The following is a 16,162-nucleotide window of genomic DNA, read 5'->3' as shown; positions in this document are numbered from 1 at the left end:
ACTTTGTGCCAGCCAAAGGCTGTAATTCGGCTTTTAGAAATAAAGTTTTCTTTACTCTAATAAACTGTCATGGCTGCGTCCATGACTCACGAAAAGAGCTGGTTTTTGGCTCTGGCTCTTGGAGTTACATTTCTCAAATGTCTTTTGATAAATGCCTAGTAAGTGAATTTATCTCACATTATATACATTTTCTCTCATGTGGTCACATTAAAACAGAAATTCCAAATGTTTGTCAGAAGAGCGAGCAAATTCTTGAGACTCATTCATTCTAACAAAGAGGAAGTATATGTTTTACATCACCTAATACCAAGCAATTTAATTTTGTAATCTGAAATTATTGTATTTCAGCCACTCTACGGACTTTGAAGTACACAGGAACTGGCTTGCCCTGACTCACAGTCTTCCAGTATCACAGTGGTATTATGAGGTAGTCATATATATTAAATACAGTTTTCAAATAACTATACACACAGGTTTTAATTTTGTGGTTTATTTTTGTATTTTCAGGCTACATCTGAGTGGACACTGGATTATCCTCCTCTGTTTGCTTGGTTTGAATATGGACTTTCTCATATTGCCCAGTTTTTTGATAAGGAGATGCTGGTTGTTCAGAATCTGAATTATGCAAGTCCAGCCACAATCCTGTTCCAGAGACTGTCAGTCATTGTGGCTGATGTGGTCTTCTTTTATGCAGTTAAAGAGTATGTAGCTTCTATGCCACAATTTAATCCAAAGTAGTTTTTGCACCTTTGTCTTTTTAGGTTTGAAAGATACTTTTGTTAAAGGCTTATGTTGAATTTGGGATGAAGAACATTTGTGCTTTTTTAGATGCTGCAAATGTTTACGAGAAGACAAAGGAAAGGACCTTCTTGCAAAGCCACCTTTCATCCTGACAGTGTTGTTGCTGTGGAATTTTGGGCTTCTTATTGTTGATCGTATCCTTTGAGATCTAGCACGTTAAGAAGTCAAGTCATGCTTGCCCTGATGTGGCTCAGACATGTAGTTTCCCTTACCTGAAATTAATTTTGCTTAACTGAATTCCTGCAGATATTCATTTCCAGTATAATGGATTCCTGTTTGGAATTCTTCTTTTATCAATAGCAAGACATTTCCAGGTATTAACTGTAATTTCTTTATATAGTGAGTTTTGGGACAACTAATAATTTGGGCTTTGAAATAAATTTGTACTATATCCACCTTATTTCTTATATGGAAGTAAGCTTATGGGTGAGACTTCCAGTTCATTATCCGCTATAAGGAAATAACAAGACAAATAACAGTGTAAATGGTAAAACTGTTTGCTCTGCAAACCAGTGTGCTTATAATTAAGATAATAGATTAAAATATTATGGTCAGACACACCAATATCAATATCAAGCAGCAAAACAAGCTGTTTCGTACAGCTAAAAATGAGACTGGAAGCCACGCCCATAAAATTTACAAATAGCCACGTCCACTCTTACGGGAAGAAAAAAGTTGGATGTTTTTTTTTAATTAAACATCATTATATTTTGTCTTATTTAACTTTATTTGATTTGCTGAAAAAAAATATATGTAGTGTTTTTTATATTTTGTGTTTTAACAGAATAGACACTTTGAGGGGGCCTTGCTGTTTTCAGTACTTTTAAACTTGAAGCACATAAATCTATACATCGCACCTGCATACGGTATCTACCTGCTGAGATGTTTTTGTTTTACCCAGAGCAATGCAGGTAATTTAATTTCTTTATCAGCATTATGCATGTATTGTATAACATTCAAGGTACGCATTTCTAGTGATTGTGCAGTTAATTTGCATATCTTTCAGAACGTTTTGGAAGATTTGTTCTCTCCTCATATTTGTCACTACTGAAACACAGTAATCTATCATTTTATTAGAAGGGTTATGACCTTTTAAGATTTTGCTTACATATTTTTTTCTATTTTATCCAAACGTTTTCAGAGGTAAATCAATAACAGTTACAATTTTAACAATATTTTAAGTGTGATTTATGAGATTTGTTGTATTTTGAATCGAAATGTTTTATGTAAAAGGCAAGAAGTTGATCATACTGATTTCAAAGTTAAGGATTCAGTAGTTTGAATATACACTGAACCAAACACTATCTTAGTGTTGATAATTCAGTATAATTCAATTTGGTCGTGACTGCACATTTTTTGTAGTGACAGTAATGTTTTGGTAACGACCACATCACATTGCTTTCACGAAAATCTTTAAAGTTACACACAGATGAAAATGCAGGAACTTCACTTAAAAAAAATTAAGATGTATTTAAAAACAACAATGGAAAAATTATTTCAATATCATTTTCATAAGTTGAAATTTAAAGGTTAGGGTTCGGGACAGCCACCTCCCAGTTGAAAATACCCACTAAATGATGATTTTATGGATGTATTAAGCTTATTGATATTTTCAATATTATTGTGGGTTTCAGTAGATATTTAAAGTATCTTAGTAAACATCTAAGGTTTGAACACTTGAGTGCTTTTTTATTGGTTTTGGGACAGCAGGGTCTACCGGTTCTATAGAATGGCCCATATATATGATGTAAAATGATATATATATATATATATAAAATCTTGTTTTTCAGATGGATCTTTGCAGTGGAGAAGTTTCAGTGTTGTGCGGCTTGTCACACTAGGAACTATTGTCTTGTCTACTTTCGCAGTGTCATTTGGACCCTTTATAGCACTGGTTTGTTATCATTATATGAATAAAGCTCTTCATATAATCACATATATACACTGCCGTTCAACTGTAAAGTCAGTTAAAATGACTAATTTTATTCATGAAACTCAAACATGAAAGTAAATAGATTTGTAATGTTACATAAGGTCTCTATTTTTATTTTTTTATATTAAAGATTACAATGATTTCTGAAGGATCATGTGACAGTGAAGACTGGAGCAATTACTGCTGAAAACAGAAACAGAAAATAAATAACATTAAAATATTCAAATAGAAAACAGTAATTTTAATAATATTAGTAATATTTTGCAATATTACCGGTTTTACTGTACTTTTGCTCAAATGAATGCACTGTGTATGCATAATTTGAATTGCATTTGTTTTATGTTATCACATATTGATATATTTTATTCATCTTTATTCATCAAGGGTCAGCTTCCCCAAGTCCTGTCACGACTCTTCCCTTTCAAGCGTGGTTTGTGTCATGCATACTGGGCACCAAACATCTGGGCACTTTACAATATTGCAGACAAAGCTTTTTCCATCCTGGGTAAGTTTAATAACTCAAACAATTACTGTTCATTAAACAGAAATGATCAATTTTGTATGTTCAAATTCTGAGCATTGTCAAATAATGATCCAGTCACTGCCCCTTTGTTACTCAAATCATTAATAATTCATTTATTTAGGTGTGAAATTCAAACTACTTGATATAAACAAACTTCCCAAGGCCTCAATGACTGGTGGTCTGGTTCAGGAGTTTCAGCACTCTGTGCTTCCTTCAGTCTCTCCTTTAGCAACCCTTGTTTGTACGTTACTGTCAATATTGGTGAGTTCTTCTTGATTTGCATTGCTAATCTGAATGTTCAAATATATAGCCTTGATTTTATCCACTGACATGACTAATACAAAAGAAGAAACTGGTTTCTAGATTTGCTAAACTCTGATGCATATACCATTTTTGTCACTTTGTCCTTTGCAGCCTGCTCTTTTCAGGATATGGCATAGACCTAATGGAGCGAGAGGATTCTTGCGCTGCCTTGTCGTTTGCGCCCTTGGCTCCTTTATGTTTGGTTGGCATGTGCACGAGAAAGCCATTCTTATGGCCATACTTCCTTTAAGGTGATCATCTGATGGTATTCTTACAAAAGTATGTTCTGCCAGCCACCTACTAAGCACTTGTTTCTTTATTTTTTTCCAGTTTGCTCGCTGTGGAGAGTAGAGAGGATGCCAGGATTTTTCTTATCCTCAGTATAACCGGTCATTATTCCCTGTTTCCACTCCTCTTCACCACTCAAGGTAGAAAAAAATACTCATCTCATAACATTTGAAGCATTTTGCATCATCACTGATTGTAATTCTTAAACATTTTAATTCTTTATTCCAGAGTTGCCCATTAAAATATTCCTCATGTTGCTGTTTACAATCTTCAGTGTCACTTCTCTAAAAACGCTGTTCAGGTCAGTACTTAAAATGGAATTGTTGTACCATTATTGCATTGATGTTTGAGGAAAATGTTGGTAATGTGATTCTAAATTTGATTTTTCAGGAAGGGTGGGGCTTTGTTGAATCCACTGGAAGCGACGTATCTGCTGGGCCTGATTCCGCTTGAGCTGATCTGTGAGTTTGTTTACCCGCTGACAGTGTGGCAGAAGACATTTCCCTTTCTCCCTCTCATGCTCACCTCAGTTTATTGTGCGCTGGGAGTGACATATGCCTTCATCAGACTATATATTTCACTGCTGGCATGTTCAGACACCACTAAAAAGACTAAAATGCAGTGAATTGTGTGATTTAGATGGTGGTGGCTGGGCGTAATAGCTAGGAGCTGTTTATTTCTGTTTCATTGGACCAAAATGAATGACTTGTAGATGACATCTTGGGATTTGTTTGGGGACAGTTTGTGGGATTTGAGTGTCTCGCTACTCAGTTGTTTATTCTTTTAAATAATGATACAATCTAGCGTATGGATACAAATGTTTACTTTTTAAGGTTTTTCTATAAATATGTTTGCTCAGTAAACCTGCCTATGACCTGCAGTGTTGTTGTTATCAGCTAAAACTGTGCTAAAAACAAAAAAAAACAAAAACACTATTATTCAAAGGTTTTCAAACAAAAATTTTTAATGTTTTTTTTAAAGAAGTCTCTTCTGCTTACCAAGCCTGCATTTATTTGATCCCAAAGTACAGCAAAAACAGTAACATTTTGAAATATTTTTACTATTTAAAATAACTGTTTTCTATTTGAATATATTTTAAAAAATCCAGTCTTCAGTGTCACATGATCCTTCAGAAATCATTCTAATATGCTGATTTGCTGTTCAAGAAATATTTTTGTTATTATTATTATTATCAATATTTAAAACAGGTGAGTACTTTTTTTTTTCCCCCATTTTTTTTTTTTTTTTGGGGGGAAAGAAATTATAGAAATGAATACTTTTATTTAGCAAGGATGGTTTAATTTTATCAAAAGTGATGATAAAGACATTTATAATGTCACAAAAGATTTCTATTTCAGATAAATGCTGTTCTTCTGAACTTTCTATTCATCAAAGAAACCTGAAAAAAAATTCTACTTAACTATTTTAAACTTAATAATAATAATAATAATAATAATAATAAATTGTTTTTTGAGCAGCAAATCATAATATTCAAAACTTTACTGTTTTTCAAAACTTTACTTTAGATCAAATAAATTCAGTCTCGGTGAGCAAAAAAAAAAAAAAAAATATTACTGTTACAAAACTTTTGACTGGTAGTGTAAAAGCTAATAAAAATGACAAAAAATGACAAAAATTACTTAACATCAAAATGAAAACTCAAAATCTAAAAATAAAAGCTAATATAAAATATGAATAAATGCTATAATAGTATACAAATCAGTCTAAAATGACCTGCTTTTAAACATTGGTTTGTTTAACCCATTTTATTAATAAGGCAACATAAATATTCCATACCAGATGACATGTAACCTGATTCTACAGGAACACCATACCTCATTCATGTATTTGATGTGTTTCCTAAAGTATTTCTAGAGTGAAAATGGTCAAATACAGAGATTTGTCACTGGAAGCAAGTGTACAGTGCAGGGTATGAAAATGATAATCTCAAAGCTTCATATCAAGCATTTGCGCCTTCCATTAAAAAACATAATTCAGAAAACAAAGAAATTAAAAACAGTTCACCACAGGTGCCAACATAACAGTCACAGAAGCCACATCATGCTACAGAATTTCTATCTCACTGCTTCAGTTCTGGGGCCTCATTTATAACACACAATCCACGCCAACATTCGGCTTTCTAAAAAGATCATTGATGTGGAAAAGTGCTTAACGCTACTTCAGATTCTTAGCAGGCATATGTTAGTTTCTCTGAATCACACATGCGCACATTTGAGAAATAATACGCAACATTTTATAAACAAGGCCCTTGATCTCTGGTGTGCATCCAACAGAACAGTCAGGTGTTTATCTACTGTTTGCTGTAGTTACATAATTTAATTTTAGTGCTAAAAGATCAAGCCGGAGTCTACACAGACATATTCTAACTGGTTGTTAACGATGCTGTTAAAATATTTCCAACAGTAAAAGCACTTTTAAGAGCCCGTTTGTAATTCGCCTGTGTTTTCCAATGCAAGGCTTATCTAAAGGACTCAAGACTGGTTAAAAAAAACACATGCAGACATCTAAACAGCGACATTACAGAAATATATATTTAGATATATATGGATTACAAATTCAGAAATTTGGGGTCAGTAAGATCTTTTAACACTCACCAAGGCTGCATTTATTTTATCAAAATAATTTGTGAAATATTATTACAATTTATAGTAACTGTCCAGTCTTCAGTATCATATCATCCTTCAGGAATCATTCTGATATGCTGATTATTACCAATACTGAAAACAGTTGTGTTGCTTAATAATTTTGTGGAAACTGTGATACTTTTTTCAGGATTAAATGTTTTACTATCACTTTTGATCAGTTTAATGTGTCCTTCCTAAATAAAAGTATTTTTTCATAAAATAAAAATAAAATAAAATAAAATAAAACCTTACTGAACCCAAATCTGGTAATGTATATAACTATGAAATATGCAGTCACTAATTTCGAAAGCTTTTAGTTTTACTGTTTTGACAAGATTAGATCAGCTAAAAAGATGTGCATTTAATGAATTGCACCTACTGCATCAGGTAACATTATCAGATAAATCTGATACTTTTCTATGATAAAGTGCTAATTTTATGATGTTTTATCATTGGTTCTTAACTGGTGGCTCACAAGACAAAAATAGGTCTTAGGTCTTTTCTGATGGGTCATGGACAACAAAATAAACAGGCACATCTTCCCATATTGTTAATGATGTCAAAGATGTTGATGTCAACATTTTGTGGCCAAATATTGCATTTATCAAATTGTTATATTTTCCACTTAGCCTGGTCATGTTACTAATGTAGTCATTTCTGGGCCTATGTAGGTTGTTGTAACATAACGTTGAATACATTCTCTAAAAATAGTTTGATTTACAGGTAAGGGTATTTTGTATCATTTTGTGCCGTTTGATGTCCAGTATAAAATGTAGGCTTAAACCAGTTAAGAACTACTGCTCTATATACTGTACATTGTGCATTTCACAGTTTTTAGGGCAATTCAGGCCACGTCGGCAGCGGACTGTCTCAGAGTTCACTCTCAGAGCATTATAGTGATGCCGTAAACAGTTCAAGCACGATTACATGGATTATACGATGCGCTCACCCAATGAAAGTCGCTAGATGTGTGCTCAGTGTTCTCCACTGAGCCTTCCCTTAAAAAGCACCACATTGCTCACTCCTAAGCCTTGCCAGCAGTTCCTTAGTCTCCTGAATAGTCTCCTGAATCCCTTATAGCATTAGAAGATCAGTGTTCAGCTGAGGACAGCTCAGATGCAAGGCTCGGTATCTCCACTGGGGTCAGACAGCACCATGCTTGGGCGAAAGTCGAAGTTCCCCTTGAGAATTTTCTGTTGAGGAAATCACTGCGGGAAGCTACATCTGTTCCTGTTTAGCCAGCCTAACTTCTATTGTTTGATTTCTGTCGCCCTTCGACAATAATGATCAGGACTGGAGTGAGGTCCATCAGCTTCTTCAGCATATCCATAATGTCAGGATGATCTTTGGCTCCTTCAATGAACTCCTCCAGGGTCAGTTCACCTGAACGGTTAAGTAAAGAGAGATGTAATCAACTGGAGATTACATTACAAGTGGATATAGATGAGGGTTTTCATAAATCTCATCCAAGATGGTCACGTCTTTCTTCAGTCGAAACGAAATGAAAGTTTTTGAGGAAAACATTCCAGGATTATACGCCATATAGTGGACTTCAGTGGTGGTTGGAGGTCCAAACTGCAGTTTCAATGCAGCTTCAAAAGGCTCTACATGATCCCAGCCGAGGATTAAGAGTCTTATCTAATGAAAGTATTGGTCATTTTCCTTTACATAGTCACGTTGGAAAGGTCACATGTGACGCAGGTAGAAATACCAACCCAGGGTCGGATGATTTTGAAGTTGGAGGACAATTGAGATTGAGTTTTTTCGTCCTACCCTACCTTTTTGAACCAAAGTACATAGGCGAACAACTCATGACCTTTCCAGCGCAATTACGTAATGCATGAAGAGCTGATGCAAGATGAGCATTTGTGGTATTTTTCCGCTAGATAAGACCCTTTTTACTCGGCTGGGATCATGTAGAGATCTTATGAGCTGCTTTGAAACTGCAGTTTGGACCTTCAACCTGTTGGGTTCCACTGAAGTCCACATTACGGAGAAAAATCCTGGAACGTTTCCTCAGAAACCTCAATTTCTTTTCGACTAAAGAAAGACAGACATGAACCTCTTGAATGAGTAAATTATCAGGAAATCTTTATTCTGGAAGTGAACTAATCCTTTAACTAATTCTCACCTTCTCCGTTAACATCAATCTTTTCAAATATAAGAGCCACTATTTCCTCTGGCACGATGTCACGATTTCTTGTGATGTCTTGTATAGCCTGTTGTATAACAAAAAAAAAACCAAACATATAATTTCAGAACTTTCTTCAACTTTTTTTCAATGAAAATCTATTACATTTTCCCATTCTTAGAATTGCAGCATTATTGTGTGGAGTAGCCGAGCAGCCTCCTGAGGTCAGCTGAACATAAGACCTTATTGACACGCAACACTATTTCCAGTCTTAAGACGTGTCAAAAACCCCAGTACAGAAACAGGACAAGAAAAACAGTTCTCTAACTGGATTAAATAAGATCATCTACAAGTTAAGCAGACTAATCCAGTGGGCATGCTAACCTGATCTGACCTGCAGTCAGCGTCTATTTTTGACTTTCTATTTTTAGCTCGTTCACAAAGACCTGATGCCGGAGACAATATAAATGCAGATAATTCAGGGGTTGTCCTAAGCAGAGGTTAACATCCAGTTGCGACCCATATTGGATACTTAAGCACTAATTTATTACGCTTTGTAGTATAAATAGTGCGAATAGTGTGTTCACACTGAAAGTCACTTTAAATACTCACATGAAGCACTTAAATAACCAAAAAAGCTAAGTGTGGATTTTGGACACTTCAAGCACTTAACTCTCACATCTTTAATTATAGCAAAGGGGGAGTGGCTGTCAGATTATGAATGACAAAATAATCATATAATTCTTACTCTACATAGTTGAGTACATAGTGTTATTTGGGATGCAGCTATTGTACTTTGTGTGAAAAAGTAAGCTAATGAAATGAACATTTACTTACAGTAAATATTGTTTCCAGTTCATCCTTGTCGATTTTTCCATTGCCATCCTGGTCAAACAGTTTAAAGTACCATTTAAGTTTCTGGTTGATTTCCCCCTTGAGCATTAAGCTGATAGCAGCAATATATTCCACAAAATCTATGTATCCGTCCTAAAGAAAAGAGAAAGAGAGAGTGCATGTTACAATAGTTTTTCTTGGACTGTTTTAATATGAACAATCCACCTAAAGAGATCCAGATCAGATCATTGTGCTAGCTTGCTTTTTAACCTGTTTAAGCTTTTTAAACTTAATCAGTGCAAGCTTTTTTCCTTTAAGCTGAACAGTCTACAGTTAGATCTCAATGTACTTTTACATATTAGTAAACCAATCAAAGGAGCTTGGATGAATTACACAACTAAATCTAACCTCCATATTTCTTATTACACCCCTGATAGCACCTGCACTGTTTTGTTGAGTCAGCTTAAAATAATTTGTTAGCCTGCTGCCTTAAAAGTTTAAGTTCAGTCAAGTAAAATAAGTTTATTCAACTTGAAATGTTAAGTTGTACTAAGTAACAACTTAGATATTTGTGTTTGCTAAACTTAACAGATGGGTAAGTAACCCAGCTGCCTTAAAATTTTAAGTTGATTCAACTCAAATATCTCAGTTGTCACTTAGTATAATTTAACATTTCAAGTTGAATAAACTTTTTTTGAGTTGACTGAACTTAAAATTTTAAGGCAGCCAGGTTACAAATTATTTTAAGATGACTCAACAAATTGTTTTTTTTACAGTGTGTCTGTTGACGATTGGAAAGCGTTTGCTGCTTAATATTTTTGTTACAGTATGCACTACTATTTAAAAGTTTGGGGTCAGTCATTTTTTTAAAAGAAATAAATACTTTTAAGCAGCAATGATGTGTTAAATGGATATAAAGTGATAGTAAAGAGTTATATTGTTAGAAAAGATTTCTGTTTTTTTTAATAAATGCTGTTCTTTTTATTCATCAAAGAATAAGGAAAAAGTTTCACAAGTTCCAAAATAATTAGCATATTAGAAGGATTACTGAAGGATCATGTGACATTGAAGACCGGAGTAATGATGCTGAAAATTCAATGCTGTATCACAGAAATAAATTCTATTTTAAAGTATAATAAAATAGGAAACCAATATTAGATATTGCTAGAATATTTTCCATTTTTGCTGCTTTTTGTGTATTTTTTGATTAAATAAATACAGCTTTGAATAGCATAAAAGATTAAAAGAGCATTAAAACAAAAATTAAAATTGTACTGATCCCAGACTTTTAAACAGCAGCGTACTTCTTGCAATGTAAATGTCAAATATTAATATAAAAATGAAACAAAATGGCCAAAAAATATTTCTAGTATAAATGGTAAAATACATTTAGTTACTAATATTTCCTCATATTTTTTTTGACAATTTTTATACATATTTTCAATTTAAATTTATTTATACATTCCAAATTCTGCTTTAAAAATTGAATTTTTATACTGGATTGGAAGTATTTCCTCATCTCTTTAAGTGCATTCCGTAATATATTTAAATTACGTAAAAATATAAATATATGTGTGTAGTTTCTGATTATACAGAATCAAAAGTTTGTATTACTTTATAAAATTATATTCTTATAGGATTTATTATCTTGTATAATTCATGCCTAAATTCAGTTGAATTTTTTTTTTTTTTTTGTAAATTCTGCAAAGTTTTAGCATAATCAGCTAAAGAAATGTAATAAAAAATATATATTTATTTTATGGCATTTTACATTGTATGCTATGTGTATTTATTTATTAGCATATTTTAATATTTTTTTTAAATATTTTTCTTTTTTGTCATTTTTTTTTTTTTTCCAGAATAGGCCAAAAGGCTTTTGACCATACTATAAATAGGTAGTGTTAAAACTGTACAATATTAATATTTACATGTATAAATTACTAATGTACAGTTTTATCCAAAGTAACTCACAAATCAGATATGCATTTGCCCAACTGATACCTGCACAAGTCTATTTAAAATGTATCTATTTAAGATCGAACAATAAATTATAGTTTTTTTTTATACCATGTCTATAAAAGATGATTTGCAAGATTGCAGAATTAGAAATCCCAGAAATCCCAACAGTGATTGATATTACATGCAAATATAACCAAGATAAACCACTTTAAGAATCAAACCTCACCCCATCCATGTCGAAAGTAAAGAACACTTGATCCACATAACTGTTAGCGTTCTCATTCATCCCCTGCAGTCCCAGGATGGACTTCAGTTCAAAAAGTGTGATCAGGCCTGATGGAGACTCCCTCATGAACTTGTTATACCAGTGGTGCATATCCTCAGCGAGAATGTCGTCCAGACTTGTGTGTGTGTTTCCCATGGCTGTGTCCTGCGGCCCTCGTACACCTTCTAGTCCGTCGCTGGTCCAGGCAGTCGTAGGCCTGTGAGCTCTGACGACGAGGTGCAGACTGGCCTCCGCACACAGCGATGGCACAAGATACTGAATGTCTGAACCTATTAGGTCCAGGTAGCAATAAAAAGAGGTGGTACCTTAAAATAACTTTGGCTAATGGGATAATGGCAAGACCTGAGCGTTAAAGAGTAACTGGCACAGAGTAGAGAATGCTTATATAACAGCATTCAGCCTCCAGATGAACCGTTTGTGCGGTCATTGTAGTGCAGAGTGCATCAGAGGCCACCACTCGGTGTGTTCTGTTACAGGTTCTTTAAGGTCTAACAATTATAGTTATCTGTTTCTGAGGGCAGACTTTAAATAAATCTTTTTACAAAACAAGTTTAAAATGGAAATAGATGTGATTTAAATTCTGTCTGATACTGAGTAACCCATGTTATTTTTTTTGTTATGGCCAAAAATGTTTTTTTATGATATTTAGAAGTTTTTTATGCTCATCAAAGTTGCATTCATTTGATCAAAAATACAGAAAGACAAGAGTAATATTTTGAAATATTATTGCAATTTTAATATAGTTAAAAACATAATTTATTCCTGTGATGCAAAGCTGAATTTTCAGCATCATTACTTCAGTCTTCTGTGTCAAAAATCATTCTAATATGCTGATTTATTATAAATATTGTTTTTTCCTGCTTAATATTTTTTTCGAACCTGTGATAGTTTTTTCACGATTTTTTGATAAATAAAAAAAATAAAAAAAGAACAGCATTTATTTAAAAAAGAAATATGTTGTAATAATATACACTACCGTTTAAATGTTTGGGATCAGTAATTTTTTTTTATTTTAAAAGAATTTTTGTTGCATGTGAAAAGTGTTGGTATAGACTTACACTGTTAGAAAAAAATTATATTTCCAACATGGATTATAAATCAGCGTATTGTTAATAAATCTGAATTATTTATGAAGGATCGTGACACTGAAGACTAGAGTAATGGATGATGAAAAGTCAGCTTTGCATCACATGACTAAATAATAGTTATTTTGAATTATAATAATATTTTTGATCAAATAAATGTACCCTTGATGGGCAGAAGAAATGTCTTTAAAAACATTAAAAAGCTTACTGATCCCAAACGTTTCAATTTGCATTGATAACATTAATAAAGAAATATACATATAAATATTAATGAAAAAAGTATATTCATTTTGTGATTTGTTTTGAATGATTACGTTTTATTTTATGTATTATTATTATTATTATTATTATTACTTTATTTTAGATCATGGTAGTAACCGAACAAAGTGTGAACAATTAAACACTGATACATAAAAAAAACTCAAACATTAACTGATATAGTAGAAATATATTGTGCATCCCTAAAGTTATTTAATAAATCATTCTGTGTAGTTTCTGATTATACAGAATCAATAGTTTTTATTACGTTATAAAATTATATTCTTATAGGATTTATTATCTTGCATAATTAATGCATAAATGCAATTGAAATATATATTTTTTGTAAATTCTGCAAACTTTTAACATAATCAGCTAAAGAAATTTTTCAAAATAGCAAATTGCAAACTAAAAATGTTCCATATTTTTAGTTTTACAAACAAAAATCATTTCAATCACAAAAAGTTGCGTAGTTCCATTTTGAATTTAAATCTGAACTTTAAATAAACACATACATACTAAAACAATTTAGAAAACAATACAAAACACCTAAATTATACAGTCATATACTGTTGCAGGTGGAAAAATTTCTGTTCGCTTTCATTTTTTGTCAATGTACACTATTAGAAATAAAGGTGCTTTAAAAGGTTCTTTATAGCAATGCCATAGAAGAACCATTTTTGGTTCCACATAGAACCAATTAGTCAAAGGTTCTTTAAAGAACCTCCTTCTTGCCTTTTTATAATCTGAAGAACCTTCTTTCACCACAAAGAACCTTTAACAGGAAAGGTTCTTCCGAAGGTAAAGGTTCTTTATGAAACCATTTAGACTAAAAAGGTTCTTCTATGGCATCATGAAGCGCCTTTATTTTTAAGAATGTATCCACCTTTTCCTTTAACATGGAAGTAACCCTATGGGCGGGACTTCCGGTTCATTATCTGCTATAGGGAAATAACAAGAAGAATAACAACGTGCACTAAATAGTACAACTGTTTGCACTACAAACCAGTGTTCATAATTAAGATAATACAATAAAATAATATGGTAAGACACACCAATTTACGATATCAAGCAGCAAAACAAGCTGTTCTGTACAGCTAAAAATAGCTGAACGCGGATCCCATAAGATCCCAAAGACCCATAAAATGTACAAATGGCCATGCCCGCTCTAACAGGAAAAATAAGGTAGATAGAATGCACTCTGGATTAAATAGAAATGAGGGGTGAGAAAACATGCCTTTTGCAATTTATGATTAAAGGAGTTGTCACATAACACTTTCATGCAAATGCTACTGGTGATATGACCTGATGATCTCCCAGCCTCATTTTGTCCGCACGCCAGTCCGATCACTGACTTTTCTCACTTGAAAGTGGTGACGAGGCAGATCTGTGCTCTTCATTAGGGTCTTAATGTGGTTTGTATCCACTACAGTAAATGGGATTAAGTGGCTGTAGTCATTAGCTCAAACGTTCATTGTGAGCATTAGCCTGAACCTCTCAACTCATTACTTTCCTGACATTTCTAACGGTCTACCAGTAAATTAAGATACATTTCCAATGCCTGGATTAGCGGCAGCGACTTTGTCAAAAGTCACGTGAAGGAACGAAACAATTAAACAAATTGATGATCAAAGTGCAGCACAGTTATATAAAACACATTGAAATATGTGCAGAATGCATGGCTCAAACTGGACACTGAAAGCCAATCAGAGAGCTGGAGGATCATGTTATCTAGAAATAGTATCAGCTGTATGATTATTACAATATTACAAATATTGTTCAATCAGAGCAATATTGGAACAAAAAGTGTCATTTCTGTACACTGTAAAAAATAAAAAACACAATTTGAGTCAGCTTAAAATAATTTGTTACCCTGCTGCCTTAAAATTTTAAGTTTATTCAACTCAAATATCTAAGTTGTCACTTAGTATAATTTAACATTTCAAGTTGAATGAACTTTTTTGAGTTGACTAAACTTAAAATTTTAAGGCAGCCAGGTTACAAATTATTTTAAGTTGACTCAACAACATGATTGTTATCTTTATAATTTAATTTCATTTATTTTTACATCAGACTTTGCAGTGACAATATTAGCAATCAGGACAAATCAAAAAGTCTGGTAGTATTTCAGTAAAAGCCAGATTAGGAAACATGAGTTGATCCAGCGTAATCCTTCCTCCCTTGACCTTGAATATCTGATTCCAATCATTAATTAATCTCATTGCCCTTACTGGACAATATTGAATCCTTTGAGGTCTTTAAAGTAGCATGATATTTGGGTCTTTGCCATAGTTAAGTATACTAGTCTGTAACAGTGTTCAGGACAAGCATTACAACAAAGAACAAATGCTGCATGAGCGAGAGAGAGATCTATTTAAATGATAATCTGTCCCTCACTAGAGCTTCCATGAGGTCAGCACAGATCCCAGAGATGAGAAAAGGCCTGAGAGTTGAGCCTAACACTGAAAATCTGTCAGTGCCCTAATTAAGAGATTTTATAAGAGAAATAAGATATTTCTGGTAATGTACTTCTGCTCTGAATGGCCAAGTGAGGGAATTAATCACAATTTGAAATTTTTTATTACATTTTATTTGTTGTTTTAGGGATGGCTTTGTCTTTGCACCTTATTTTTCCTGTAAGAGTGGGCATGGCCATTTGTAAATTTTATGTATCTAGCTTCTGGTCTTGGCGTCCAGCTATTTTTAGCTGTAAAAAACAGCCTGTTTTGCTGCTTGGTATTGCAAATTGGTGTGTACCGTATTGTTTTAATGTATTATCTTAATTATGAACACAATGGTTTGTAGTGCAAATACAGATCATTTCTATGCCACTTATACCGTACAGGGTCATGATTGTGCTGGATGATTCCTGACGTATGGCAGAGTGATCATATTGGAGTAAAGAGGTTAGGAAAACGTTATAATAACGTTGAGGGAATGTTTGTAACATTATACAAACCAAAAACTAACGTTCTATTTCCGTTAAGAAAATCGTTCCTGACTAACCAAAAACAAACCCTAACCAAACAACATTCTGGGAACCAAAAACGAATGCTCTGGGAACGTTATAATAACATCAGAATAACATTCTAAAAACCAAAAACTAACGTTCTGGG

At 33.2% G+C, this 16,162-nt stretch overlaps 2 protein-coding genes across 2 annotated transcripts; one reads left to right on the top strand and one right to left on the bottom strand.

Annotated features, from left to right (window-relative positions):
* Positions 1-13: 13 nt before the first annotated feature.
* Positions 14-6,331, top strand: alg8 (ALG8 alpha-1,3-glucosyltransferase). The gene is made up of 13 exons (XM_051093925.1): positions 14-158; positions 349-427; positions 508-701; positions 829-935; positions 1,048-1,115; positions 1,586-1,712; positions 2,592-2,695; positions 3,119-3,239; positions 3,379-3,518; positions 3,672-3,811; positions 3,891-3,988; positions 4,077-4,149; positions 4,239-6,331. The coding sequence occupies exons 1-13, from the start codon at positions 70-72 to the stop codon at positions 4,471-4,473; spliced, it is 1,575 nt and encodes a 524-aa protein (XP_050949882.1). The 5' UTR covers positions 14-69; the 3' UTR covers positions 4,474-6,331.
* A 10-nt stretch (positions 6,332-6,341) lies between these two features.
* Positions 6,342-11,951, bottom strand: guca1d (guanylate cyclase activator 1d). Its single transcript, XM_051093926.1, has 4 exons — positions 11,644-11,951; positions 9,462-9,611; positions 8,625-8,712; positions 6,342-7,876 (listed from the first exon to the last, which is right to left on the bottom strand). The coding sequence occupies exons 1-4, from the start codon at positions 11,836-11,838 to the stop codon at positions 7,737-7,739; spliced, it is 573 nt and encodes a 190-aa protein (XP_050949883.1). The 5' UTR covers positions 11,839-11,951; the 3' UTR covers positions 6,342-7,736.
* Positions 11,952-16,162: the final 4,211 nt, after the last annotated feature.

This window comes from Labeo rohita, chromosome 21, assembly GCF_022985175.1.
Source record: "Labeo rohita strain BAU-BD-2019 chromosome 21, IGBB_LRoh.1.0, whole genome shotgun sequence".
Classification (NCBI taxonomy): domain Eukaryota; kingdom Metazoa; phylum Chordata; class Actinopteri; order Cypriniformes; family Cyprinidae; genus Labeo; species Labeo rohita.
The sequence above is the reverse complement of the archived record's forward strand: the minus strand, read 5'-3'. Positions and strand labels throughout refer to the sequence as shown.

Excerpts from the sequence above, each read along its gene's own strand:
- alg8 (XM_051093925.1), top strand. The coding sequence starts at position 70 with ATGGCTGCGTCCATGACTCACGAAAAGAGCTGGTTTTTGGCTCTGGCT. Across the intron at positions 428-507 it reads TATCACAGTGGTATTATGAG|GCTACATCTGAGTGGACACT; the intron begins GTAGTCATATAT and ends TTGTATTTTCAG. Across the intron at positions 3,812-3,890 it reads ATGGCCATACTTCCTTTAAG|TTTGCTCGCTGTGGAGAGTA; the intron begins GTGATCATCTGA and ends ATTTTTTTCCAG.
- guca1d (XM_051093926.1), bottom strand. The coding sequence starts at position 11,838 with ATGGGAAACACACACACAAGTCTGGACGACATTCTCGCTGAGGATATG. Across the intron at positions 9,612-11,643 it reads TTACTTTCGACATGGATGGG|GACGGATACATAGATTTTGT; the intron begins GTGAGGTTTGAT and ends TCTTTTCTTTAG. Across the intron at positions 7,877-8,624 it reads GATTGATGTTAACGGAGAAG|GTGAACTGACCCTGGAGGAG; the intron begins GTGAGAATTAGT and ends TTAACCGTTCAG.